This window comes from Pseudonaja textilis, chromosome 1 (assembly GCF_049901715.1).
Source record: "Pseudonaja textilis isolate UNSWEBS1 chromosome 1, rPseTex1.2, whole genome shotgun sequence".
Lineage (NCBI taxonomy): Eukaryota > Metazoa > Chordata > Lepidosauria > Squamata > Elapidae > Pseudonaja > Pseudonaja textilis.
The window spans coordinates 61,791,687-61,818,696 of record NC_141990.1 but is presented as its reverse complement, the minus strand read 5'-3'; the positions used below and the strand labels follow the sequence as shown (position 1 = coordinate 61,818,696).

At 39.8% G+C, this 27,010-nt stretch overlaps 1 protein-coding gene across 1 annotated transcript in view; it reads left to right on the top strand.

Moving 5' to 3' along the window:
- RASGRP3 (RAS guanyl releasing protein 3) overlaps positions 1-25,767 on the top strand; it is a 36,040-nt gene extending 10,273 nt beyond the window's left edge. The window contains exons 7-14 of the mRNA XM_026695528.2: positions 13,090-13,167; positions 14,004-14,117; positions 15,878-15,993; positions 18,426-18,573; positions 19,593-19,629; positions 20,933-21,058; positions 22,980-23,332; positions 24,618-25,767. Of these exons, the coding sequence (XP_026551313.2) occupies positions 13,090-13,167; positions 14,004-14,117; positions 15,878-15,993; positions 18,426-18,573; positions 19,593-19,629; positions 20,933-21,058; positions 22,980-23,332; positions 24,618-24,626 (981 nt within the window). The 3' untranslated portion in view covers positions 24,627-25,767. The remainder of the gene's footprint in view (positions 1-13,089; positions 13,168-14,003; positions 14,118-15,877; positions 15,994-18,425; positions 18,574-19,592; positions 19,630-20,932; positions 21,059-22,979; positions 23,333-24,617) is intronic.
- Positions 25,768-27,010: the final 1,243 nt, after the last annotated feature.

Genomic DNA, 27,010 nt, shown 5'->3' with positions numbered 1-27,010 from the left:
GTACAGTTTAGATGCAATGAAATCAATTCCTGGAGCAGTGAAAGTAGGGTGTTTGGTCCCAGTTCACTGTCTATACTTATCTAACATTCAACTGGGCTGTTTGGTTTTCATTTGGTCTAATGGGAGAAGTAGTTGGGGTTCAGGATTCCATGCGTAAAGGAAAGAGTCCCAGCTTAAAGGATTAGTTCAATCATTGGAGAGCTTAGCTGCCCTTGTGACATCCAGACATTTTGCCAATGAAGTCTCTGTCTTCTCCTGGTCATAGAAAACCTGTTGCTCTAATAATTTTTTAACAAGATGACTAAAATTAATTTTAACTGACATCATTAAACATTTGTCACTTACTTTTGGTAGCGCCAATGGCCATTGCTAGACTGGAACCGCAACAGTGATATTTTTAAATAGAACGTTTGGTTTTTGTTCCATTCAGTTACTGGTCAGGCCTATAAAACTCAAAGAATTTGGGATCTGCTGGATGAATTACTGCTGTCTGCTGTATGAATCTGACAAACATTCAGGCATGATCAACAGGTCTTCTCCAAATCTATTCCCATTTGAAATTAAGAAGACAATGGAAAAAGAATCTTCTTGGCTATGGGTCTCATATTTGTAGCGTCCTCCCCTTTTTTTTAGCCACCATCTTAAAATCTTTTCTATTTGAGCCATTTTATCTGGAGCACTATTATTTTTTTACATTTTTTAAGGCTTCTTGTGATAACAATTGCTTCCATGATTTTATGGAATTTCTCTCTGAATGCTATTTATTTGTTATTTGATCATGTGCTGCTGTAGACCTTTATCCTAGTAAATCTATGAAAGCTGCAATTGTTTTGCAGTAGGATTACTTCCAACTGAACCTGCTAAGGAAGCTACTGCAAAAAAAAGGAAATAAGCAGGGCTGATCATTAGCATTGCACGTGGTGTTTAAGATTGCATATACCCATCTGATAAAAATTTGCTTCATTATTTATTTAAATTATTTATATTGCCATCCATCTTACAACACTGAATCTGGCAGGTGTACAAAGATTAAAAACCATCATAATCGTATAAAATGGTGCCCCAGTTAAACAACCCCCAGAACAAAATCATAGTATTCACAAAGCTGACCTATCTGCCTGTCCTAAAAGTGTGGAGAAACAAGATAAGTCTTCAGAGATTTATGAAAGGCTATAGCACGGTTGGGGCCCTCTGGATCTCAGTGGGTTCAGCTATAGAGAAGGCACAACTGCCAGATCCATGATGGCATTATTGAATGGAGGGGTTCTGAAACATGGTCTTCCTGTTAAGCTTAGAGAATGGAGGAAAGATGGTCCCAGAAATAGCCTGCTCTTATGCCATATAGAATAGAATAAATGGTAATCATCTGGAAACCTACTGGGAGCCAGTGCACTCATGAAGCTACACGTTCTATGAGAATATCAAGAGTGGTCAGAAACTTCAGATGGTCCAGAATGCTGGTGTGTGGGCACACACTAGTATTCTGGACCACCTGAAGCTTCTGAATGCTCAGCTCAATGTAGAGGGCATTTTTCTAATTTAAATGGGAGATAGCTAAGATATGATTCACCATGAGCCAGGCTTCCTGGTCCAGGGAAAGATGCAACAGGTGTACTAGATGTGTAAAAGCCCACCTAGTGTGGCTACCCCCTGCTTTTGAATAAAATCTGTGAGAGTAGGAAAACCACCCAAGTTGCACACCAATTCTGAATGGAGACGTTTGTCCTCCTTCAAAACTAAAGATGGGAAATCTCCAGGACTGAGGGCCTTAAAACCTAGAGCCAGTCAGTTTTTCCAGAATTAAGTTGAAGCCTGTCCTCCTCCATCCAGATCTCCACAAACTCTAAGCACCTTTTTTGCAGTTAAATAAATCAGTTTTCACAAATGGGCATTTTTTTGCTGGAAAACAAAAGTAAACACCAGAAACTGGCAAGAAAGACCAAAAATTACAGTCACATGACCAAAAATGCTGCAAATGGCCATAAATGCCAACCGGTTGCCAAGCACCCAATGCAGAAGAGGGAATGCAACCATCACAACTTCAAAAACAGGTTGTAAGTTGTAAAGGTTCTTGTAACTTTTAGCTGCTAAGCAACTAGTTGTTGAGCAAGGACTACCTGTACTATGTTGCTGATTTTTTTTTTCAGGATCATCCTTCATTTACATTACCTATTCTCTGTTCCTTTCCTACTGTCAAATGTGGCAGTCTGGAATATAAACTCTGACAAAAATTAAAACTGTGATTATATATATATATATTTGTTTTCTTAAGTTTTCGTGGGTATTACATGTATGGATATTCAGCTTTGTTGGTATTTTCCCACGCCATTATAGTTGTGCTTTTAAAGTTGTAGCTTTAAAAGCACAACTATAATGACGTGGAAAATACTCAACAAAGCTGAATACCATATATATTTATATATTTGTATATTTGTATGTATGTATGTATGTGTGTGTGTGTGTGTGTGTGTGTGTGTGTGTGTGTATGTGTATATATATATATATATATATATATATTTGTTTTCTGAGGTTCTCATGGGTATTTATATGTGGATCTTTGGTTGTTCGGTTTTCTCCCGCGTAAGATTCGAAGTATCTAGGCAACGTTTCGATGAAGTCTCATTCATCATCTTCAGGCTTCTGTCTCCGGCTCTGTGCTTTTCAGAGTAATGTGAGATTGCAGCTGCTTCCTCCTTTTAACTGCCAGTGGGGTGGGACTTGATTGGGTGGGGGCTTGGCTGTGTTCTGATTGGGTGGGGGTGTGTTCTCATTGGTAGGGGGTTTGGTTGTGTTCTGATTGGTTGGGGGTTAGCCGTGTTCTGATTGGTTGGAGGCGTGTTCTGTTCAGGTGGGGCTTGGCTGTGCTCCGGTTAGTCTTAGTTGCTGGGGATTTGAGCTGGTGAGTTGTGATCTTGCTGTTTGGCTTCTAGTTCGTGGTCCTGTTGCATCTTCATAGTGGGTGTCGGTTTGCTTCATGTATGGCTCGGAGGGGTTTGAAGTGGGTAGTGATGCAGCTGTAGTGCAGCTTCTGGTCCATGGTCGTGTCTCATCTTCTGAGTGGGTGAGAGTCTGTTTTCTACATGGAAGTGTGGTGGTGGCATCTTGTGTGGCTCTCATGGGTGTGGGTCTGGTGTCCTTCTTCATGTTAGGTACTGTCTGTTCATGAGGGCGGGTTTCCAAATGGCTGGAAGGCGGGAAGTGTCATCTCGTTTGTTCATGCTGTGTGGGCGTTTTTCTATCTCTATGGCTTCTCTGATTATTCTGCTGTTGAAGTGTTCGGTTTTGGCGATAGTTCTGGTGTTTTTAAAATCAATTTCATGTCCTGTGGCTTTGAGGTGTTGGACCAGGAAGAGGTCGTTTCTTCTTTTTTGATTGAGTTCTTATGTTCTTCAATGCGTGCATTTATTCTTCTGTTAGTTTGTCCAATGTATGTGGTAGGGCAGGCAGTGCAGGGGATTTCGTATACTCCTTGGTTTTCTAATTCGATTTTGTCTTTGGGGTTTCTTAGGATGGTGGATATTTTTCTGTTTGTGCAGAATGCTGTTTTGATGTTGTGTTTTTGGAGGATCTTGCTGATTTTGTCTGTAGTGCCTTTTATATATGGGAGGAGGGCTTTGCCGTTTTCTTGTTCTCTGTCTTGGATTTTGGTTGGGGTTTCTTTTTGGATTAGGTGGGTAATCTTCTTTCTTTGGAATCCATTGGCTGTAAGTACGTTGGTGAGAGTGTGTAGTTCGGTTTTTGGTGTTGTTCATCGGCTAAGCATTTTGTTCTGGAGATGAGTGTCTTGGCTACGGAATTGATCTGTGCTGGGTGGTGGTGTGAGAGTGCATGTAGATAGCGGTTAGTGTGTGTTTTCTTCTGGTAGATGGTGTGTCCTAGGGAGCCATTGGATCTTTTGTATACCAAGACATCTAGGAAGGGAAGTTGGTTGTTGGCTTCTGTTTCCATGGTGAATTGTATTTTGGGGTGTAGGCTGTTGAGGTGTGTGAGGAAGTTGTTCAGTTTTTCTTTCCCATGTGGCCAGATTATGAAGGTGTCATCTACGTATCTGAGCCAGAGTTTGGGTTTGTGGTCGTATTTTCTAGAGCTTGTGTTTCAAAGTGTTCCATGTAGAGGTTAGCGATGACAGGTGAGAGGGTGATCCCATGGGTGCTCCTTCTATTTGTTTGTATTTTTGTCCATTGTAGGTGAAGTATGTATTGGATAGGCAGTGGTTGGTTAGATCTAGGATGTGCTTGGGGGTTGTATTTGTTTTGGATGGCTGTCAAGGCTTCTTTTATTGGCACTTGGGTGAAGAGGATATGACATCGAAGCTTACTAGTAGGTCGCTGGGTTGTAAGTTTTGTTTCTTTATGATCTCGATGAACTGGAATGAGTTTCTTACGTGTGAGTTGATGGATTCTGCATAAGGTTGTAGTTGTTTGGCGAGAAATTTGGCTAGGTTTTGTAGAGGTGAGCCTATGGAGCTGACTATTGGTCTGAGTGGGGTTCCTTCTTTGTGTATTTTGGGGAGACCATAAAGCTTGGGGCATCTGGATGATTTTTCTCTGGGTATGATTCGTTGCTGGATTTCTTCACTGATGGGGGAGGCTTTTATTTTGGATTTGGTAGTTTTTCTAGGTAGGTGGTGGGGTCTGTCTTTAGGGGATTTGTATGTGGGGTCTTGGAGTAGGTTGGTTAGCTTGGTTTGGTAGTCAGATGTGTTCATAACCACTGTCGCATTGCCCTTGTCTGCTGGTAGGATTATTATGCTGGTGTCTTCTTTCAGGTTAAGTAGTGCAGTTTGTTCTTCTTTGGATAAGTTGCTTTTGGGTGGTTTGCTAGTGCAGAGGATGTTGGTGATTTCGAGTCTGATTTTGTTAGCATCATCAGGGTTGGTTTTGGTCAGGCTGGTTTCAACTCCACATATGATGGTTTCTGTGGGGATGTGTTTGGGAGCGACAGCAAAGTTGAATCCTTTTGAAAGGAGGAAGAAGATGAGACACGACCATGGACCAGAAGCTGCACTACAGCTGCATCACTACCCACTTCAAACCCCTCCGAGCCATACATGAAGCAAACCGACACCCACTATGAAGATGCAACAGGACCACGAACTAGAAGCCAAACAGCAAGATCACAACTCACCAGCTCAAATCCCCCAGCAACTAAGACTAACCGGAGCACAGCCAAGCCCCCACCTGAACAGAACACGCCTCCAACCAATCAGAACACGGCTAACCCCCCCAACCAATCAGAACACAACCAAACCCCCTACCAATGAGAACACACCCCCACCCAATCAGAACACAGCCAAGCCCCCACCCAATCAAGTCCCACCCCCACTGGCAGTTAAAAGGAGGAAGCAGCTGCAATCTCACATTACTCTGAAAAGCACAGAGCCGGAGACAGAAGCCTGAAGATGATGAATGAGACTTCATCGAAACGTTGCCTAGATACTTCGAATCTTACGCGGAGAAAACCCGAACAACCAAAGATCCACATATAAATACCCATGAGAACCTCAGAAAACAAATATTGCACCTCTACGGGAGGAAACCCACCATCTGACCAGGACTTATGAAAAACTTGAAGTCCAAAGAGCCTCCATTTTATGTGACCTTGCATTCCTATGCAACTGCCGAGATCAAAATTTAATTCCCACAAGCTTCCAATTGAAATTCCACACCAACACAGCAGCCACCAAACGCATCCTTAAAAGAACAGAACTGGCCCTAATTAGAAATGAACTTCACACGAAAAGGTTTCTCCTAGACCAAATCAACAAAGATCTCCTCACACTCCACCTCAGACTCAGCAACAAGATTCACCCTCTACTTTGGGACAAACCAAACAACTTGCTGTCTGGAGAGCCGAAACACAGACCACCCTCAAGACAGATACTCACACCAACAAACTCAGGAAACTACAACAATGCCAGAAACCAACTCCCCTCCCCCACAGCCACACATGAAACAAACATTGCACAACATCTCAGACAAGATCCTCACTGAAGCTGAAACCAAGGTCCTTTCAAAAGGATTCAACTTTGCTGTCGCTCCCAAACACATCCCCACAGAAACCATCATATGTGGAGTTGAAACCAGCCTGACCAAAACCAACCCTGATGATGCTAACAAAATCAGACTCGAAATCACCAACATCCTCTGCACTAGCAAACCACCCAAAAGCAACTTATCCAAAGAAGAACAAACTGCACTACTTAACCTGAAAGAAGACACCAGCATAATAATCCTACCAGCAGACAAGGGCAATGCGACAGTGGTTATGAACACATCTGACTACCAAACCAAGCTAACCAACCTACTCCAAGACCCCACATACAAACCCCTAAAGACAGACCCCACCACCTACCTAGAAAAACTACCAAATCCAAAATAAAAGCCTCCCCATCAGTGAAGAAATCCAGCAACGAATCATACCCAGAGAAAAATCATCCAGATGCCCCAAGCTTTATGGTCTCCCCAAAATACACAAAGAAGGAACCCCACTCAGACCAATAGTCAGCTCCATAGGCTCACCTCTACAAAACCTAGCCAAATTTCTCGCCAAACAACTACAACCTTATGCAGAATCCATCAACTCACACGTAAGAAACTCATTCCAGTTCATCGAGATCATAAAGAAACAAAACTTACAACCCAGCGACCTACTAGTAAGCTTCGATGTCATATCCCTCTTCACCCAAGTGCCAATAAAAGAAGCCTTGACAGCCATCCAAAACAAATACAACCCCCAAGCACATCCTAGATCTAACCAACCACTGCCTATCCAATACATACTTCACCTACAATGGACAAAAATACAAACAAATAGAAGGAGCACCCATGGGATCACCCCTCTCACCTGTCATCGCTAACCTCTACATGGAACACTTTGAAACACAAGCTCTAGAAAAATACGACCACAAACCCAAACTCTGGCTCAGATACGTAGATGACACCTTCATAATCTGGCCACATGGGAAAGAAAAACTGAACAACTTCCTCACACACCTCAACAGCCTACACCCCAAAATACAATTCACCATGGAAACAGAAGCCAACAACCAACTTCCCTTCCTAGATGTCTTGGTATACAAAAGATCCAATGGCTCCTAGGACACACCATCTACCAGAAGAAAACACACACTAACCGCTATCTACATGCACTCTCACACCACCACCCAGCACAGATCAATTCCAGAGCCAAGACACTCATCTCCAGAACAAAATGCTTAGCCGATGAACAACACCAAAAAACCGAACTACACACTCTCACCAACGTACTTACAGCCAATGGATTCCAAAGAAAGAAGATTACCCACCTAATCCAAAAAGAAACCCCAACCAAAATCCAAGACAGAGAACAAGAAAACGGCAAAGCCCTCCTCCCATATATAAAAGGCACTACAGACAAAATCAGCAAGATCCTCCAAAAACACAACATCAAAACAGCATTCTGCACAAACAGAAAAATATCCACCATCCTAAGAAACCCCAAAGACAAAATCGAATTAGAAAACCAAGGAGTATACGAAATCCCTGCACTGCCTGCCCTACCACATACATTGGACAAACTAACAGAAGAATAAATGCACGCATTGAAGAACATAAGAACTCAATCAAAAAGAAGAAACGACCTCTTCCCTGGTCCAACACCTCAAAGCCACAGGACATGAAATTGATTTTAAAAACACCAGAACTATCGCCAAAACCGAACACTTCAACAGCAGAATAATCAGAGAAGCCATAGAGATAGAAAAACGCCCACACAGCATGAACAAACGAGATGACACTTCCCGCCTTCCAGCCATTTGGAAACCCGCCTCATGAACAGACGAGTACCTAACATGAAGAAGGACACCAGACCCACACCCATGAGAGCCACACAAGATGCCACCACCACACTTCCATGTAGAAAACAGACTCTCACCCACTCAGAAGATGAGACACGACCATGGACCAGAAGCTGCACTACAGCTGCATCACTACCCACTTCAAACCCCTCCGAGCCATACATGAAGCAAACCGACACCCACTATGAAGATGCAACAGGACCACGAACTAGAAGCCAAACAGCAAGATCACAACTCACCAGCTCAAATCCCCAGCAACTAAGACTAACCGGAGCACAGCCAAGCCCCCACCTGAACAGAACACGCCTCCAACCAATCAGAACACGGCTAACCCCCAACCAATCAGAACACAACCAAACCCCCTACCAATGAGAACACACCCCCACCCAATCAGAACACAGCCAAGCCCCCACCCAATCAAGTCCCACCCCCACTGGCAGTTAAAAGGAGGAAGCAGCTGCAATCTCACATTACTCTGAAAAGCACAGAGCCGGAGACAGAAGCCTGAAGATGATGAATGAGACTTCATCGAAACGTTGCCTAGATACTTGAATCTTACGCGGAGAAAACCCGAACAACCAAAGATCCACATATATATATATATATATATATATATATATATATATATATATATATGTAGGTCTAGGTGTGTTCGGATATTTTCCCGTGTAAGTTCGGGTCTTTTCCTTACACGGGAAAAGACCCGAACACTCCTAGACCTACGTACCTGTACCCGTGAAAATCTATGAATATATATATATACTCACCAGCTCAAATCCCCCGACAACAAAGACTAACCTGAACACAGCCAAGCCCCCACCTGAACAGAACACACCCCTACCCAATCAGAACACAGCCAACCTCCCAACCAATCTGATCACAGCCAGGCCCCAACCAATGAGAACACACCCCCACCCAATCAGAACACAGCCAAGCCCCCACCCAGTCAAGCTGCACTCCCACTGGCAGTTAAAAGAAAAAAAAGCTGCAAGCTCACATTACTCCAAGAAGCACAAAGCCAAAGACACAAGCCTGAAGATGATGAATGAGATTTCGTCAAAACGTCACCAAAATACTTCCAATTTTACGCAGGAGAAAACCCGAATAACCAAAGATCCACATACAAATACCCGCGGAAACCTCAGAAAAATATATGTGTGTGTGTGTGTGTGTGTTCTGAGGTTCTTGCAGGTCCAACCCCTTCAAAGCCACAGGACATGAGATTGACTTTAAAAATTAAAAATATCAGAACTATCGCCAAAACCGAACACTTCAACAACAGAATAATCAGAGAAGCCATAGAGATAGAAAAACACCCAAACAGCATGAATAAACGAGATGACACCTCCCGCCTACCAGCCATTTGGAAACCTGCCCTCATGAACAGACGAGTACCTAACATGAAGAATGACACCAGACCCACACCCACGAGGGCCACTTGGAAACCCTCCCTCATGAACAGACGAGTACCTAACATGAAGAATGACACCAGACCCACACCCACGAGGGCCATACAAGATGCTACCACTACACTTCCACGTAGAAAGCAGACTCACACCCACACAGAAGATGAGACACGACCACGGACCAGAAGCCGCACCGCAGCTGCATTACTACCCGCTTCAAACCCCTCCGACCCATACATGAAGCGAACTGATGCCATGAAGATGCGGCACGACCACGAATGCGAAGCCAAACAGCAGGATCATAGCTCACCAGCTCAAATCCCCCAGCAACTAAGACTAACCTGAGCACAACCAAGCCCCCACCCGAACAGAACACACCCCCAGCCAATCAGAGCACAGCCAAACCCCAGCCAATCAGAGCACAGCCAGGCCCCCAACCAATGAAAATACACCCCCACCCAATCAGAACACAGCCAAGCCCCCACCCAATCAAGTCACACCCCCACTAGCAGTTAAAAGGAAGAAGCAGCTACAAGCTCACATTACTCTGAGAAGCACAGAGCCGAAGACACAAGCCTGAAGATAATGAATGAGACTTCATCGAAACGTTGCCTAGATACTTCCAATTTTACGTGGGAGAAAACCCGAATAACCAAAGATTGATCTATCTATCTATCTATCTATCTATCTATCTATCTATCTATCTATCTATCATCTATCTATCTATATAGATATATAGATATAGATATAGATATAGATATATAGATATATAGATATGGCATTCAGCTTCATTCGGGTATTTTCCCACGTCATTGTAGTTGTGCTTTTAAAGTTGTAGCAACGTTTCGGCAGAATCTCATCTGCCATAATCAGGCTTCTACAACTTTAAAAGCACAACTACAGTGACGTGGGGAAATACCCGAACGAAGCTGAATGCCATACAAGTAAGTACCCACGAAAACTTAAGAAAACAAATATATGTATGTATGTATGTATGTATATATGGTATTCAGCTTTGTTCGGGTATTGTCCCACGTCATTGCAGTTGTGCTTTTAAAGTTGTAGCAACGTTTCGGCAGAATCTCATCTGCCATCATCAGGCTTCTGTATAGTGTTCATCTGTGAGTCAGACTTTTATAGTGGTTTCAGATTTAAATTTGGGGCAGCCTATTGCTGTGCCAGAATGGTTTTTTCTTCATCCTGATTGGTTGGGAGTCTTGGTCTGTGTTTATTGGTCTTGGAGTTTGCCGTGTTCTGCTTGATTGGTGTTTCTAATATATTTTGTCTGTTTTGGGGCTCTTTTTGTATCTTGATTGGCTGGCAACATTGTATTCCTTGGAGGCCTTTAGTGCAGCTTGGCTCCGGGTAAATGGACGGCTATCATTTGTTAGGAAGCTAGGTTTCATCTGGGTGCCTGGTTGGGGTGTGTTTGAGCTGGAGGTATCAGGGGGGATCTGTTTGTGCCCAGGTGTTTGCCTGTCTTGTGGTGTGGGGATTTTTTTGTTTGTGAGTGCAGGCTTCCAAATGATTGACAGTCTGGTGGAATCATCTCTTCTGTTCATGCTTTCTGGTCTTTTTTCAATCTCTATGGCTTCTCTGATGATTCTGTGGCTGGGGTTATCTATAGTGGCTAGGGTTTTGGTGCCATTGAAGTTGATGCTATGACCTGTGGCTCCCATGTGTTGGACTAGTGAGGAAGTGTGTTCCAGCTTTTTAACTGCATTTTTGTGTTCATCCAGGCGGGTACTTATTCTTCTATTGGTCTGTCCAATGTATGTGGCCGGGCATGATACACAGGGGACTTCGTATATGCCTTGGTTTTCCAGGTCAATTTTATCTTTGGGGTTTCTAAGGATGGCTGCTATTTTTCTGTCTGTTTTGAAGGCAGTCTTGATGTGATGTCTGTGTAGTATCTTACTGATTTTGTCTAAGTTTTCGTGGGTACTTACATGTATGGTATTCAGCTTTGTTCGGGTATTGAATACCATACATGTAAATACCCGCGAAAACTTAAGAAAACATATATATATATATATATATATATATATATATATAAAACATTTTTAATTTTTATTATATATATAAATTATATAATTTATAATTTATATAATTTATAATTTAATTTATATATATATATATATATATATATATATATATATATATATATATATATATATATACATACACACAGTATATATAAATGTGTGTGTATATGTACGTATGTGTATATACACACCTACATACATACATGCACAAAATGAACAGTATTTTATTTATGACTTTGCCAATTCTTAGTGAAAGGTGTTCAAGCTCAGATCATTGACAGAAAGACCAGAAGGAACAAATTACTTTTAGAGTTGTTTTATTATATCTCACCCTTAATTAACCTGTTCCGAAAATATGCAAATGCCTGGAAAGCCCCAGTTGTTTTTACAGTTGAATGAACATGTGTGAACTACAATCTTTTAGAAAATTTCAGATTGAAACTAACTCAGGAAATGTGTTTTTAAAGATGAATTTTAAAACTAGGTGAGAGGTAAGAGAGGTACTCTTCATCCCAAGAGTATCTGGCGTTTTGATCAGAGTCAGAGGGTTAAAGGCCTCAAGTGCTATTTTATTATATGGAATTGTTTCTATGTTTCTGAGCAGAAACCATATATACCCCGCTAGTTTATCAGACTCCAGGTCCTTTCTGACATTTATAATTTCCAATATGTTTTCCTTAATTTCTTTAGATGTTTAGGATAACTATGTGCCATTGTTTTTCTATTGAGCCTTACAGTAGGGTGAGACATCTTATAGTCCTTCAAGTCTGGCCTCTCTGATTTATTCATTAATGTCCTGTTAGAATAGGCTTCGGGGGGGCGGGGGGAGGCATTGGGGAAATAAATGAAAGAAGCAGTAGAAAACAAATGAAAATTACAAACAGAAAATGGGGTTACCTAAATCCTTTGTAAATTCTGTAAGGAGACAAGGTATTCCTTACCTAATAAATACATCCCTTACCTTGAAGTCGACAGAGGTGAGACTTGGTACAGTAAAAAATAAATGACATGCAATTATTCTTGAAAGTAAACATCAAGAAAGAAAAAAGGAAGGCCCATTGAAAATGATGCAGTAAATGTCACAAAAGATGTAAAGTCCAATAAATTAGCAGGGTATACTTCCCACCCAGATATATAGAAACAACTGCACCTAATCAGCTGACATTTGGGGGCCTTCTTTCTTTCTCCCCGCCACAATCAAATTGCCAAGGATAATCTTCAGGTTAGAAAAAAAAATAGGGAGGCATGAAGCAGAGTAAATAGGGGTCATTAAGCAAGGACTTGCATGATGAGGACTTCTGATTTCCTGCCAGCTTCCCCATTGACTTTACTTATGGGAAGCTGGCAAGGAAAGCTTGTTTATGACTACTGAGATTGGCCAACAAAGCAGCTTTTGTTTGGGCAGCAGTACTTTCCTCTCCTGCAAAAGTGAAGAAGCCTGACGTGGAGTATCATGTGATCATGACACGATCAACTATTAAGTTGAAATCACACACAAACACACGCACATCAGTTTCTGCACAACTAACTCCCAGTTTCTTGACATGGTTCCCTCCTGGAGTATTAATGTATGTCAAATTTACAAACATACTTTGTAGATTTATATTTTTTTCATGCATTGAATGACGGCAAATGGGTCATGGGTGGAAAGAGATGAACTGTCCGCAACTGCTTCTTTTAAGAGTGGTGTTCCTATAACTGAAACAACTATTAAAGCTAATTGTGACATATATGTTTTTTAAGGTATTAGATTAGTTGCAATAATTAATATATGCTATGTTTACTTTTATTTGACTTTCAGCTTTCACTGGATCTCTACCACACAGAAGATGATATTTATAAGCTTTCACTGGTGCTAGAACCTAGAACATCTAAATCAGTAAGTAAATACAGCCATATCCTACTATTTTATTGTTATTTTTTCATTGTATTTTTGAAATTTTTCTAGAGGGGCATACTGAGCCCCCTTAAATCTAGATTTCTAATTCTAAGAGCTCTAAGCAGGAGAATTTCATTTCATTTCACTAATTCTGTAGAGCAAGAATTCTCCCACACAACCTTCTCCCACATCTGCCTTATATTTTAGAGATTGTTGCTGTAACATCTCAGAAATGTAATTTCTTAAGGCATATCTTAATTTAAAAAGACACTTTTTAAAAGCATTATAAACATGGTGTTACTGTTTAAGCATATAAAAGACTGTCATAAGAAAGAAGATATGAATTTCCATGGTCATAGAATCTAGAAACAGAAATAGTAGATACAAGTAGCAGGTGCTTTGATTTTATTTAACTGTAAAGTAAAAATCCTGTCAGTAGACTCTGTACAACAGTGGAACTACCTAACTGCAGATGTTGTGAGTTCTCTACCTCTGAAGATTTTCAAGAGCCCCTTAAGGAAGTGTATGGAGATTCTCAGACATCCAGGTCATGGTTGTCCCAAAGATGCTTTTTTTTCAAGAGGCAACTGGACTTTCTGGTTTTTCTTTGAAGATATTGCGCTTCTCATCCTGGAGCACCTTTGGGACCCCTTAATTGGCTTTACTGTGCTTGGCAGAAGATTAAACTGGATAATCCTGGTGGCCCCATCCCAATTGTAGAGACTGAATAGGAAAGAACTATTATGCAATAGTTCAGAAAATCAGTTGCTCCTGGCACTTCATTCATACTGAAAATTTTAAAAATGCTTCTCTGTTTTGTTTTGTTTTCATCACAGCCTACCTCTCCAACAACCCCTACAAAGCCAGGAGTACCCCTTGAGTGGGCATCTGGTGTAATACCAAAGCCTGACCCAAGTATTATTAATAAACATATCCAAAAGCTAGTTGATGTGAGTATTGGCAGTAGAATTCCAATTTATTTTCCTATCTTCTCACCTATCTCACGAATGCATGAATGATCTGTATTCTCTCATTCACTCCACCATATTCAATAGTTTTTAATTGACTATAATTGTATTACTGGTGTAAAATTAACTTTTACTTTCGTAGAGCACTTAATTAAATAAAAAAAAAAGTTAGGTCATGCGCAAACAAGCAGGGCTTTCAGTAGTTTCCAAATCTGAAATCTCATGTACAAAACCAGAGTTTATGTCATTATGCACGATATGGGTGTGTGTGTGTGTGTGTGTGCATGCGCACACACACACACACACATATGCATATACACACCTTCAAGTCAGGGTCGACTAATGGCGATTCCCTGGACAAATCCTTGCGGTATTCTTGGAAAGATCTCAGAAGTGCTTTGCTATTATTTCTTTCCTAACTGAAACAGAGTGACTGGCCCAAGGTGGCTTCATGCCTAAGACAGGACTAAAACTTACAGTCATTTGTTTTCTAGTCTGGTGCCTTTAACCACTGTACCAAACTGACTCTTGAATATTATAGAGGCACACAATTTGCCTACTGAAGGATATGTGCCATTTGATTAATGCATTTGTCAAGCTCCTGTCCCACCAATTAACAACAATGGAATTCAGAATGAACTTCCAAAATAGAACATTGACTATTCCAACTTTGGCTGTTTTACCTCTAGGTGACAAAACAGTTGCATGTAGCTTCTCTATGCAGCATTGTAGCATACCCTAACAGAAGTTAAATTTTGTTTAGTGCCTAAAGAGTGCAGTGTTGAATCTAGGTAGTTTTTTTTCCGGGAAGTGACTTTCCCAAATTCCAGACCATCCCGAGAAAGCTCTGCTCCTGGAAGACCCCTGCCAAATTTCAGTTTCAAAGGCATCAGATTAGGAATTTGATGTTGAATTGGGAGCAGGTTGCATAGATGAGCCTGCTGGAGTAAAGGCTGGATAAATTTGCCTCAAATTATATTGAATTTGCCTAGCATTGCTCCATATTTAATTATTCCTCTCTCAGTCTTGTTCTTGTTTAATAATTTAATTGTTTTAATTGGTTTTTATGTTTTATTTTAATAGTTGGTTGTATTATTTGCTGCTCTAGTCACCTTGTATGAGATGGGAGGCCATGTAAATTTAATCAATAAATAAAATGAATTAAATAACGTGAATGAATTCTATATTATAACATATGGAGTCTCCTGTTTTACTTTCTTGTTCCTTATTTCATGGCACAGTTTAGGTATGGGTGATATTCAAAGTTCTTTAGACCAGGATCTAAAATTATCTAATTTTATCCCTTGTCATGTCTTTTTATATTTCTATATGAGTTATGGTAGGCATAAAAGAGCTAGTTTGCTCTAGTAGTTTAAGGCACCAGGCTAGAAACCAGGGGATTGTGAGTCCTAGTCTTACCTTAGCCATGAAAACCAGCTGGATGACTTTGGACCAGTCAGTCTCTCTCAGCCCAAGTCCCTTCACAGGATTGCTGTTGTGGGGAAAATAGAAGGAGTAAGAAGTATTAGAGATGCTCACAGCCTTTAGTTGCTTATAAAAATGATAAAGATGGAATATTAATATTAATAATAACCATAACTTACTGCACTTCCTTTTATTCAGCTGTTAAGTGCATTAATAACTATATTATTTATAGTTTATTTTAGGATGCAGCCCTCTGCTTTGTTGTCTATAATCATTTGACATTTTCTTCTCTTTTTCTTATTTCCTTGCATCTTCAGTCTGTTTTTAAGAATTATGACCATGACCGTGATGGCTATATTTCACAAGAAGACTTTGAAAGTATAGCAGCAAATTTTCCTTTCCTGGACTCATTCTGCGTATTAGACAAAGATCAGTAAGTGTCCTGCTCTTGGTATTATTTTCAATGCAACCCTATTCGTGTTTAAGGGCAATTATATTCTTGAGTCTTCCCCCACTCCACCACCTGCCAGTTTCTGGCTTTCTAAGGCTTGATGGAGTTTATACTTTCTTCCTCCAAGATGCTCTTTTTATGTCCCATTGTAACTCTCAACATTGGTATTTCCTGGTGATCTCCTTACCAACCTGCTATACCTAGCTTAGCTTTCTTGGAACTCAGCCAAGCCAGCTAGGCCCTGCCACTTACATGCACATTTATCAAATGTAAATCCTAATTTTCTCAAATCAGGCACCTCCTGAATTACATGTGTACAAATTTGCAATCTTAATTCTGAATATACTTTCAAAAAACGGTGTTCATTTCATGAAGGAAGGCAAATATACAAGTCCTAAGATAATGTTGCAGGATACACATTCTTGTACAGTGGTTGCCAACTGGTGGGCTAGGGACCCCTGATGGTCTGCAAGAAATTTTTGGTGGTCCGCAGAGAAATGTTCCCCCCCAAACAATTAATCCAGGCTGCATGGGAACACAAGGCTGTGCCACCCACATGGCCTGCCCAACCGCTGGCCCCCACCCTTCGGCCAAGCACAAACCTTACCTTGAGCAGAGCCATGCGAGCTGGAACTGGAAGGTAAGACCAACAGCGGGGGAGAGAAATCCTCCCTGGGGTGGCTTGCTGACATTGGTGGGAAAGTCGGTCCCATATTCCAGAGCTGCAGTAGTCACAGGACTGGCCCTTCTGTCATCCCGGAGCAGCTCCTCCAGTCTATGGCAGGCTGGTGCCTGTGGATGGAGGAGCAACTGCTCTGGGACGACCAAAGGGCCAGTCCTGTGACTACTGCAGCTCAGGAATATGGGACTGACTTTCCCACCAATGTCAGCAAGCCAACGTCAGTCAAAATTCATATTAGTGGTCCACGGGATTTAAAAATATGAGTTTGGTGGTCCCTGAGGTCCAAATGGTTGGCGACCCCTGGACTACTAAAGAGAAGTTCCCTGAGGATGGGCTCCACACCAGTCCAAAAACTTGGAAGACTAAACCTCTGATCCCAGTGACCAACCCAGCTTGGATCCTGCAACATTTATTTCTTTTAAATTACCTCCAGCTTTTCAATAATGGTCAAGATTGGTATCACTCTTTCTCTTTCTCAGTCATCATCTCAATACTCCAAGGGACAGATGACTTATACAGGCAGTCCTCACCTTATGACTACCATTGAGACCAGAATTTGTGTTGCTAAACAAAGTAGTTGTTAAGTGATTTGTGCCCAATGTGATGATCTTTTTGCCACAGTTGTTCAGCGAATCACTGCAGTTATTAAATGAATCACACTGTTATTAAGCGAATTCAGCTTCCCCCATCAATTTGGCTTGTTGGAAGCTGGCTTGGAAGGTTGCAAATTGGGATCACATAACCTGGATGCTACAACTGTAGTAAATACATGCTGGGTGCCAAGCATCTAAATTCTGACCAAATGACCATAGGGATTCTTCAATGGTCATAAGTGTTAGGATTGGTCAAAAGCAAAGGTGGTATTCAGTAGGTTCTGACCAATTCTGGAGAACCGGTAGCGGAAATTTTGAGTCGTTCGGAGAACTGGCAAATACCACCTCTGATTGGCCCTGCCCCATCTATTCTCTGTCTCCCAAGTCCCAGCTGATTGGCTGGGTCTTCTTTTGTTGCCCTGCAGAGGAGAATGGAGCTGGAAAGCAGGTTAGTGGAGTGAGGAGCGAAAGGGATTTTGCAGTAACCTTCTCCCAGGAGTAGGGAGGGAATGGAGAGCTTACAGTATCCTTCCCCTACCATGCCCACCAAGCCATGCCCACCAAGCCATGCCCACCAAGCCAATCTACTCCCACCAAGCCACGCCCACAGAACCAGTACTAAAAAAGTTTGAATCTCATCACTGGTCAAAAGTCACCTTTTTTCAGTGCCATTGCAACTTTGAACTATTGCTAAATGAATGGATGTAAGTCTGGACTACCTGTATTCCCATTTTGCATTACAGTATCTTTTCTTAGATCATTTAATACAAATGGATGAATGAATCACAATCTGAACCTTGAATCTATTAGCTCCCAAGGAAAACATACGGAAAAGTAATTCATGGTCAGCATTACCCATATCAACTTGGGGTGGTGGTTAAGGGGTGGTGGCGGGGGAAATATGTCAAATGTTAGGTCCAAAGCTCTGCCTACAGGAATGTTCCTGTGCAAATTTCTGCTTGGAACTTGGCCAAAAAGAATCAGAAGGTTTTGAAACCATATTTGTTGAAATACCACCTTTCAGAAATTGGAGAAAATAACCTTTTGGGGGAAAAAAGGCTGAATTCTGTTGTTTTCTGTAGCATGGTAATGATTGATTTCCCCTTCCCTTCCTGACATTGTTCTTTTTTTAAAAACAGGGATGGCCTTATCAGCAAAGGAGAAATGATGGCATATTTTCTAAGAGCTAAATCACAGCTACAGTGTAAAATGGGACCAGGTTTTATACATAACTTCCAAGAGATGACCTATCTTAGGCCAACTTTCTGTGAACATTGTGCTGGATTTGTAAGTATACAGTGGTGGAATAGGAAGATTAAGATGGGTTAAAGGATAAATAATAGTACCATCATACTTGATCCTACCCTATTTTAAAACCTGAATAATGTTCAATACAGAGAGAGAGAGAGAGAGAGAGAGAGAGAGCACAAACATAATACGAAAAAGTAGGCCAGGTGTTTGTTGTCTGAGTGTGTCTCCATGTAGTTTTATGGTTGGTGAAACTGGTTTTACTTCACTTGTTTATCTGTTTTTCCACTATTGCTGTTTTCCATTTTTCTGATTGAATCAGAATTGAGCTGGAAAAGACCTTGGAGATCTAGTACTTCTAGACCAGGGATGTCAAACTCTTGTCGTCACGGCCGCGTGACATGACATATTGGGACTTTTTTCCCCTTTGCTAAACCGGGCGGGGGCATGGCCAGCATGTGATGCATTCAGGCCCGTGGGCTGAGAGTTTGACAGCCCTGTTCTAGACAGTAATAAGAGGGAAGCAGAATGATTGCACAATGCCTTTCATCCCCATCAGGGAGACACGGGAGTTTTATCGTTAAAGATAACAAAATTCAATGGTGCAATCCTGTACATAAGTACTGAAAGGAGGAAGCTTAACCCGAGTTGCATGTACCTTCTTCCAGATAAGTCAGTGCAGGATTGCAATCTTGTTGGGTGTGTATGTGTCCATTTTCAATATTATTGCAGGGTAGCAAAACCAAACTCGATGGTGCATCAAGGTTTCTGAAAATGGGTTTAACCGAAATGCAGAAACAGGCTCTGGTGAAGAATCTTCTGCTGATTCACTGGGAAAACAGTTGTGTGATCTGTTGAATCAGTTCTGTGCTGGTTCATTCGTGGGCAATGGAATGTGTGGGCAAAGTCTCACAGTTGAATGGATAGTTCTTTCTAACAGGAAGGGTGTTGAGTGGAGTAATTTCCTGTTTGTGCTTTTGTAGCCATTGCTACTACGTTCATAAGGAGGTTGTGTTCCTTCCGGCTTTCTTTTTTATTTCTTTTGTCTTTAATTACAGCTCTGGGGTATAATCAAGCAAGGCTACAAATGCAAAGGTACTGTAAATCATGCATAGCCACTTCATTTCTAGAGTTTGATTTTTTTTTTGATTGCTGGAAAAATGCCATTCAATACATATTTGCATTCAGGTTAATCTGAACCAATGTCATCCTGTGCATGCTTACTCCTCTGCTACGCTTCTGAATTACATCCAATTTTGTTGCTGCAAACATATAACTTTTAACTAATAGTTCACTCCTGACCACTAGTTCTTTGGGAGAAGCAGAAAAATGGAGCATTCTCACCTGCCTGCCTGCCTCTTGGCAATTTTCCATGCTCCTGGCAATTTTCCAGGCAATTTTCCATGCATTTGCCCATAAATCTTATTAAGGAACTAGAGCATAATCCTTTCTGCTCAGCTTTAGAGTCCATGCAGAATACTGCATAATTTAATTTTCCCAACATATATAAATAATCGGTGCTGCTTCCCTTAACAGCAGCCTGCAGCTGAGATTTAAAATGCTTGAATACATTACATCTAGCAGTATAAAGGAGCCATGACCAGCAGAAATAGCTGGTAGTCAGGATTGGGAAAATGCATTTTAGAGGGGAAATAACATGCCAGATGTCATATGGTTTAATAGTTGAGGCAGTTAAAATACTGATAGGCCAGACTACTTATGTTGGTCTGCTATTTTCACAGGTTCCTCTTACTAACATTTGATGGCATTAAACTCCCATTAAATTAACTGGGATTCAAATATGCTTTACTTTAACTACCTTGCAATGCTGCCTATTTTGCTTATATGTTTATACTGAAAATGAACTGATCTTATCCAGTTGAGAAACTGGTTATTTGAAAGCAATTAATATTCTGAGACAGGTGGGAATGTGAGAAAGAGATTTTAAAGTAAGGAATAAATCTATGTGTAGAACTCTTACTTTTGGACTGAAGAGGTAGTAATCAGTTTTTAATCTTTTTTTTCTACCAGTTTCTTCTTCATTTCATATTACATGCTGCCCCAGTACATAACCATGAGATTCCAAACATACTTTCTCCATAGCAATATTTGTATCATTTTGGCAACCTATTCAAGCTGCATTATAAGTGCCAAAAAGTTGGAAAGAGCAAATATGTCTGCTGTTATGTCATAGCCATAGGAACATGCCCAATACCCCTTTCAGTGTCACACTGCATGTTCTGTTGCCATGCGTATAATATCAGTTATCCAGGGTTTTTACTTTTGAGTTTTGAAAATGTTTTACAAATGCAAATTTTATGCTGGCCTGCCTCATTTTGGAAATAGCAGTTTACCAAAACTAACTATTTTTTATTCCTTTGCTGGTGATTTACTCCAGATTGTGGTGCCAACTGCCACAAACAGTGCAGAGATCTGCTAGTTCTAGCTTGTAGGAAATTTTCCAGGGGGACTTCACTGAATAGTGGTCACGGTTCTTTGCCCAATAGTCCATCACTGCCTGGAGGTAAGAAATGACACCATATTTCATGGCTCATTGTTTAACCCATGCTTTTCATGCCTCAGCAATATTTGAAATGAGTGTCTCGAATGCACTAATTATTGTCCTTGTGAAATAACGAGCTTTTGTTTTGATTTGAGATGACCCTCTTATTTAGCTTGCACAGTTGCAAAAGAAAGCCTGAAATTATTTTAATGGGGTATATCCTCCCAATAAGATTCACTGGGCTCAATCTGCATAGTTGATGATTCCAGTTCTCCCACTCCTGGCTAAGGATACATTACTATACCAGAGCACTCATCTGTATTTGGCAACAACTCAAAAGTCCTTTAGAGATTGCATACAAGTTTCATCATCACTGTTCCATTTCATATGGAACTCCTGCTGTCGATATAAGGATCTGTGTAGTTGCTGCTTGCAAGTATGCCGAAATCAGGCCCAGTATCTGAAACAGAGTTCAATTTTTGTTTAGGGTCAATTATGTCACAACAGTAATTGACTATTTGTGTTTCTTATGTTTACCTAAATAATTTCCAATGTAGTTTTCTGATGTGTGAAGAGATCTCTTTGGGAAAGGTTAAATAAATTGTGGTTTAAAACACTGGATTTACCTTTGAAAGGCTTACCTTGTTAGGAAGTCCCTGAGAGTCAAGCCATCTTAATATGTATTAAGACATTAATTCATGTTAAGACTCTTCAGACATTAAGATCTGCAGAAGAGTCTCTTAGAAACATCTTACATATAATAAACAGGTAACATTGCTGTAGAATGCACTTCCATGGAAAATGTTTCAATTATCCAGGTCAAAGGTGTCCCAAAAAGTGCTTTTCAAAAGGCAACATGACTTTCTTGGAGGTTTTTTCTTCCTCAGAAATGCTTCACTTCTCATTTAGAACCGAAGAAGCTTCTTGGATAAGAAGCAAAATGATTTCAAGGGGGGAAAAAAACAAGAAAGTTAAGTTCTCATTTTTTCCTCTTTCAGGAAACTCTATTTGTGTGGATGCCCAGAAGATATAAATACTTAAAAAAACCTAAAAGGATATGTTAAGGATAATTTCCTATTAATTAAGTATTTATAAACTTGGATTTAGTTTATGTGATTTTATCAGATGTGGAAAATAAGTTAGAAAAAGTATGAAATACAAATCTCCTTGTGCAACTTGGCTTTAGTTAGGAAATAAATGTGATTTCCAATTTAATGAAAAGAACAAAAAATAGCAAAACATTTCATGGGTTTGAAAAAATAGTTTTTTTTTTTCCTATAAGATAGATGCCAATGTGAAGCTTCAAAATGTGCCTGCTTGCTATCTAGATTGATAGTGTAAATCATGGCTGAACATAAGATATTTATTGCTATTGACTGCATTGACCTATTTACGGTTTTGAAAGAAATATATTCTTTGTAAAAGTATTAACTGAGATTAGTTGGTCTTGAAATTGGTAGGATTATTTGCTTACTAGGAATTTAAATGTTTGATTTTTAAACAGACAGCTTGGAGGTTTCTTGATTTATGTATCAAATGTCACACATTTAATTATTGGTTATTGTAGGTCAGCCGTCCCCAAGTCTATGCTCTATACACTAGGATTATTTATTGTAGATTTTGACATATTGAGAGTTGTGGTCTCACACTTCTAGAATAAACCAGATAGTGGAAATAATTAAAACTTTTCTGATTTATCAGTATGATGAACTAAAATAGTGTTTAATTTCATCAAAATTGTGGGATGTGAAACGTATATGCATTCCTCAAAGAAAAATGTGTAAATTACAGGTGCGGTATATACTTTCCAGTTCTGAAAGACTTCAAATTACAGAGATGTTTTCATTTTTCCTAGCTGAAACTAATTTGCTATCTAGCCAACATTTGTTCCACATTTGTACTTTACATTGACTTAATTGATTTGCACTTTGTTATATTGCAGTACAAGATGAAGTATTTAAATTTCCCACTGTAACCCCACAAAACCAGGATCTTGATAGCAGAGCAATCACACTTGTAACCGGCTGCTCTCAGAAGATTTCAGTTCATCTCCAGCGGGTAACCACTAGTCAAGCAACTCAGACAGAACCACTGTGGAATGAACCAGGTTGGGGTGATTCGGGATCACACACTTTCCCCAAAATGAAATCCAGGTTCTATGGTAAATCTGGAAAGAATAAAGGTTTTGCAAAATGGGAGAATGAAAAGTCTAACATTCCAGTCAACAGGGACACAACAGTATGTGTGATGGATCAAAATGGAACAGAGACTCTTCTAGAAAGACAGGAAGTCAAGGTTTGTACTATAAAATTCTTAAGGGTTTAAAACCCTGTTCCTTCTTTCACAATACATCATAAATTTTAACATGCTGTTTTTGCAACTGTAAACTACAGGGTAAATTATGTCCTGTTGGTGACATATATATGTAGGCACGCCATATACATCAATGCGACATATAAATTTAATAACCAAATAAGTTCAGGAACTTTTTTCCATTAGATAAAGTAATGTATATATGGAATTATATGTTTACTGTGTATATCCTCCCTATTATGACAATGTATTTGAGATTGGCCACTGTGTTACATATGATGTGCAGAGATTTTATATTTAGAACTCAATACTTGAGATAAAAATGATTGGTTTGAAGGCTATCTAATGTGGTAGTGTCCGTCTCTGTGAGGTGAGGTGATGGTTGAACCTGTCTTTGAAAGAGGCGGTATGTGCCCTCTCCTGAGAAAGTCACTGCTGGACTCAACAGTCCACAACAATTTTCATCCATTTTCCAACCATCTCTTTGTAGAAAAGATTGCTGAATACTATGTAGGCAGTCAGGCTGGGGCTTTAAATGATCCTGGAGGGATCAGATTATGTAAACCCTTCGCAATTACTTCTCATACTGGGGCACATGAGTGAGAAAGCAGTGGTGATAACTGTTGATGATCACTAGTGGAGCCAAGAGGGGTTAGTTGATACATGACCGCCTGTAGGAACTGACAGTGGGTGCCATATTATGGTAGTTCTTCTTTGCCAATGGTTGATTGCTATGGTATTGATGGGAAAGTTTCTGCCTAAAGCTCCTGAAATATGGAGTGTTATAGGGTTCAAATTTCTTACCCCACTTGTTTTAACAGCAAAATGAGGCCACTGAAAATGTGTGGGGAAGTTTCATTACTTTGTCCATATATTTATATATATTTTTCTATTATATTGTTTTCATGCTGTTTTCAGTCATATGCTGCCAAGAACCACTATGGAGTTAAGCAGCCTTATAAATTGTACAGAAATAAATAGTAGAATAGAAGCTACCTAATGCACCCGTTTCAGACTAAATGGCTGCATGTTAAAAGCTTCCTGCTGACAGAAAATCAGTATGCCAAGGTGAAGAAGCCATATTCTTATCCATAACAGCAAATAAATATTAGTATACAATATAGGTAGATTAAAGCACAGAATCCCTGCATGTTGAACCAATACAATTCAGCCTGGTAATACTGATTTTGTGTCTTTCTTCTTGAAATATGTATATCAATCTCCGCTAAACAAAACACTGAGAATTGTTTCCTTTGATTTATTTTAGGCTTGTTGATTTGCTTCAGAAAATCTGCAGTCAGAAGATAATTCAAGAAAACTGTGTGATATTTTATAAATCGCCTGGATATGGCTGAACTTCATACCAATGTTATATTCATCAGATTTTATCACTGGTGACAATGACAAGACTACACTATTTATTTTGTCACACAAGTAATTTGATCAATCTTGCACTGATGGAAAACAAAGGAACATTATAACTGTAGAACACCTGCAATTCTGTTGCCAGCAACAGAATCCTGGCTCTGAATCTATCACTACTAAAACCATCACTACCAAAATCATATGGGCTTATCGAAGTATCAGTTATCAAAATTCCTGGATCCAAATTTTGTCAACCTGCCACATCCCCCATTAACTGAAAGCTGATTTTCTTCCTGGAACTAAGAGCTCAGGTTCCCCAGTGGCTACATTCACATATTAGAGTCATTAGGTTGAGGGTTTTCTTTAAAAAATATTATTTCTCAACACGTATGAAGCTATCTAAATTTTTATATTCAGTTTGTGATAATCCACAATGTGTGCTTGCTACTTAATTCACAGAACTGGATGAAACAATATTACATACTTGGCATACAAAGATTGTGGAGTTTAGGTGGTGTAATTTAGCCTAGCTTTCTTCGATCTTAATATCTGCCAAGTGCAGTTCACAATTCCCATCGTCCCCAGCATGGCTAAGAGCCAACCACACCTGGAAAGCACCAAGCTAAAGAAATCTGAAAGAAGAATAAAAGTTGGTCTTTCACTGTTTCCTAGAATGATGTAAACAAGTATTATGTTTAATTTCATGGTTGTTGGAGCAGTTTTGTGGGATTTTCACACCTTTTAGCAAACTGGAAATAAACACTGGATTTTATAAATAGCAAATGTTTTATAACATACAGCACATTTGATGAAAATCAGAGTTGATAGAATCAGTATCCTTACCTAGAGATTCAGTAACATTCTGATGTGTCATCTTGCTCAGTACTGTAATTTTGAAAGAGGCCAGCTGCAATCATGCATCTGCTTGAAACATTATCCTCTGGGCTAAATTGTAAATTGCACAGAATCTTGCCACATTATTAATCTGTGATATGGCCACAAAGATATTTATTTCTGTTTTAAAAACATAAAATTAATCGTTGCCTTGACAATATGGATTTCTGCCTATTTAAATCCAAATAACTGGAGTGACTTCAATTTATAACTTATTCTATGTTGCAAAATATAAGGGAACCTTTTTTAAAATTAATATTTAGCAGATTCTATTTCTCTGTTAATATCTCTCACTACTTCCACCAAATTGCCAGAAAAGGCTGTAATTCATAAACCTAGGTCTTAAAATCATCCATAAGATTTATCCATTTAAAAAAAATGCAACATTTTTGCATTATTTGCAAACAACTAAAGTATGGAATTCTGGTGCTTACTCTATTGATATTTAAAAATTAGATGTTTTGTATCTTCTCATTATTTTAGCTACTCCTGAGGGGAAAAAAAGAAGTCTAGCCTTTGTGCTTAGATAACTAATTTTCAACTTCATTTTTTAACCATCTCTCGACTGACAGATTATTTCTTATACATCATTTAGACAGGCCTATACATGTTTTTGAAATTATAAGGATTTCTGGGGGAAAATCAATTTATTGCAGGCAGAATAATTGTGACTTATTTTGGATTTAGATAGGGGCCTGTATGTTACTACATAATTCCCACTGGACGGGGTTAGGAATAGAAACATATAAATAATCAATTCTGTTTAAGGAGAAGCCTTTTTATATACATATCTTCCTTCTACCAGTCAGGTATCAATTAACATTCACTTTGCATATCTGTGGAAATTCCCTAGAGTACAATATATATAGAGAGAGAGACTTTCCATATTATCAAGAAAGTGCAATCCATGAGAGACAAGCTCTACACAGGGTTGTTGGGGGTTGAACCTGCTTATTTTAGTACAGGTACTTCTCAACTTACAACAGTTCATTTAGTGACCGTTCAAAGTTACAACGGCACTGACAAAAGGGACTTATGACCATTTTTCACACATGCAACCTTTGCAGCATGCCCATAGTCACGTGATCAAAATTCAAAGATTCATATTTATGTCCTGGGGGAGGTAACGTGATCCCCTTTTGCGACCTGACAAGTAAATTCAGTGGGGAAGCCAGATTCACTTAACACCCATGTTACTAATTTAACAACTGCATCTATTTACTTAACAACTGAGGCAAGAAAGGTTGTCAAAGGAGGCAAAACTCACTTAAGAAATGTGTCAATAGAAATTTGGGGCTTAATGGTGGCTGTAAGTCAAGGACTACCTATACCTACAAAACAAAGAATTGAAAAACCGCTTAAAGTTCAACTGAGCTCCACAACCAAGAATAATTTTTGTTA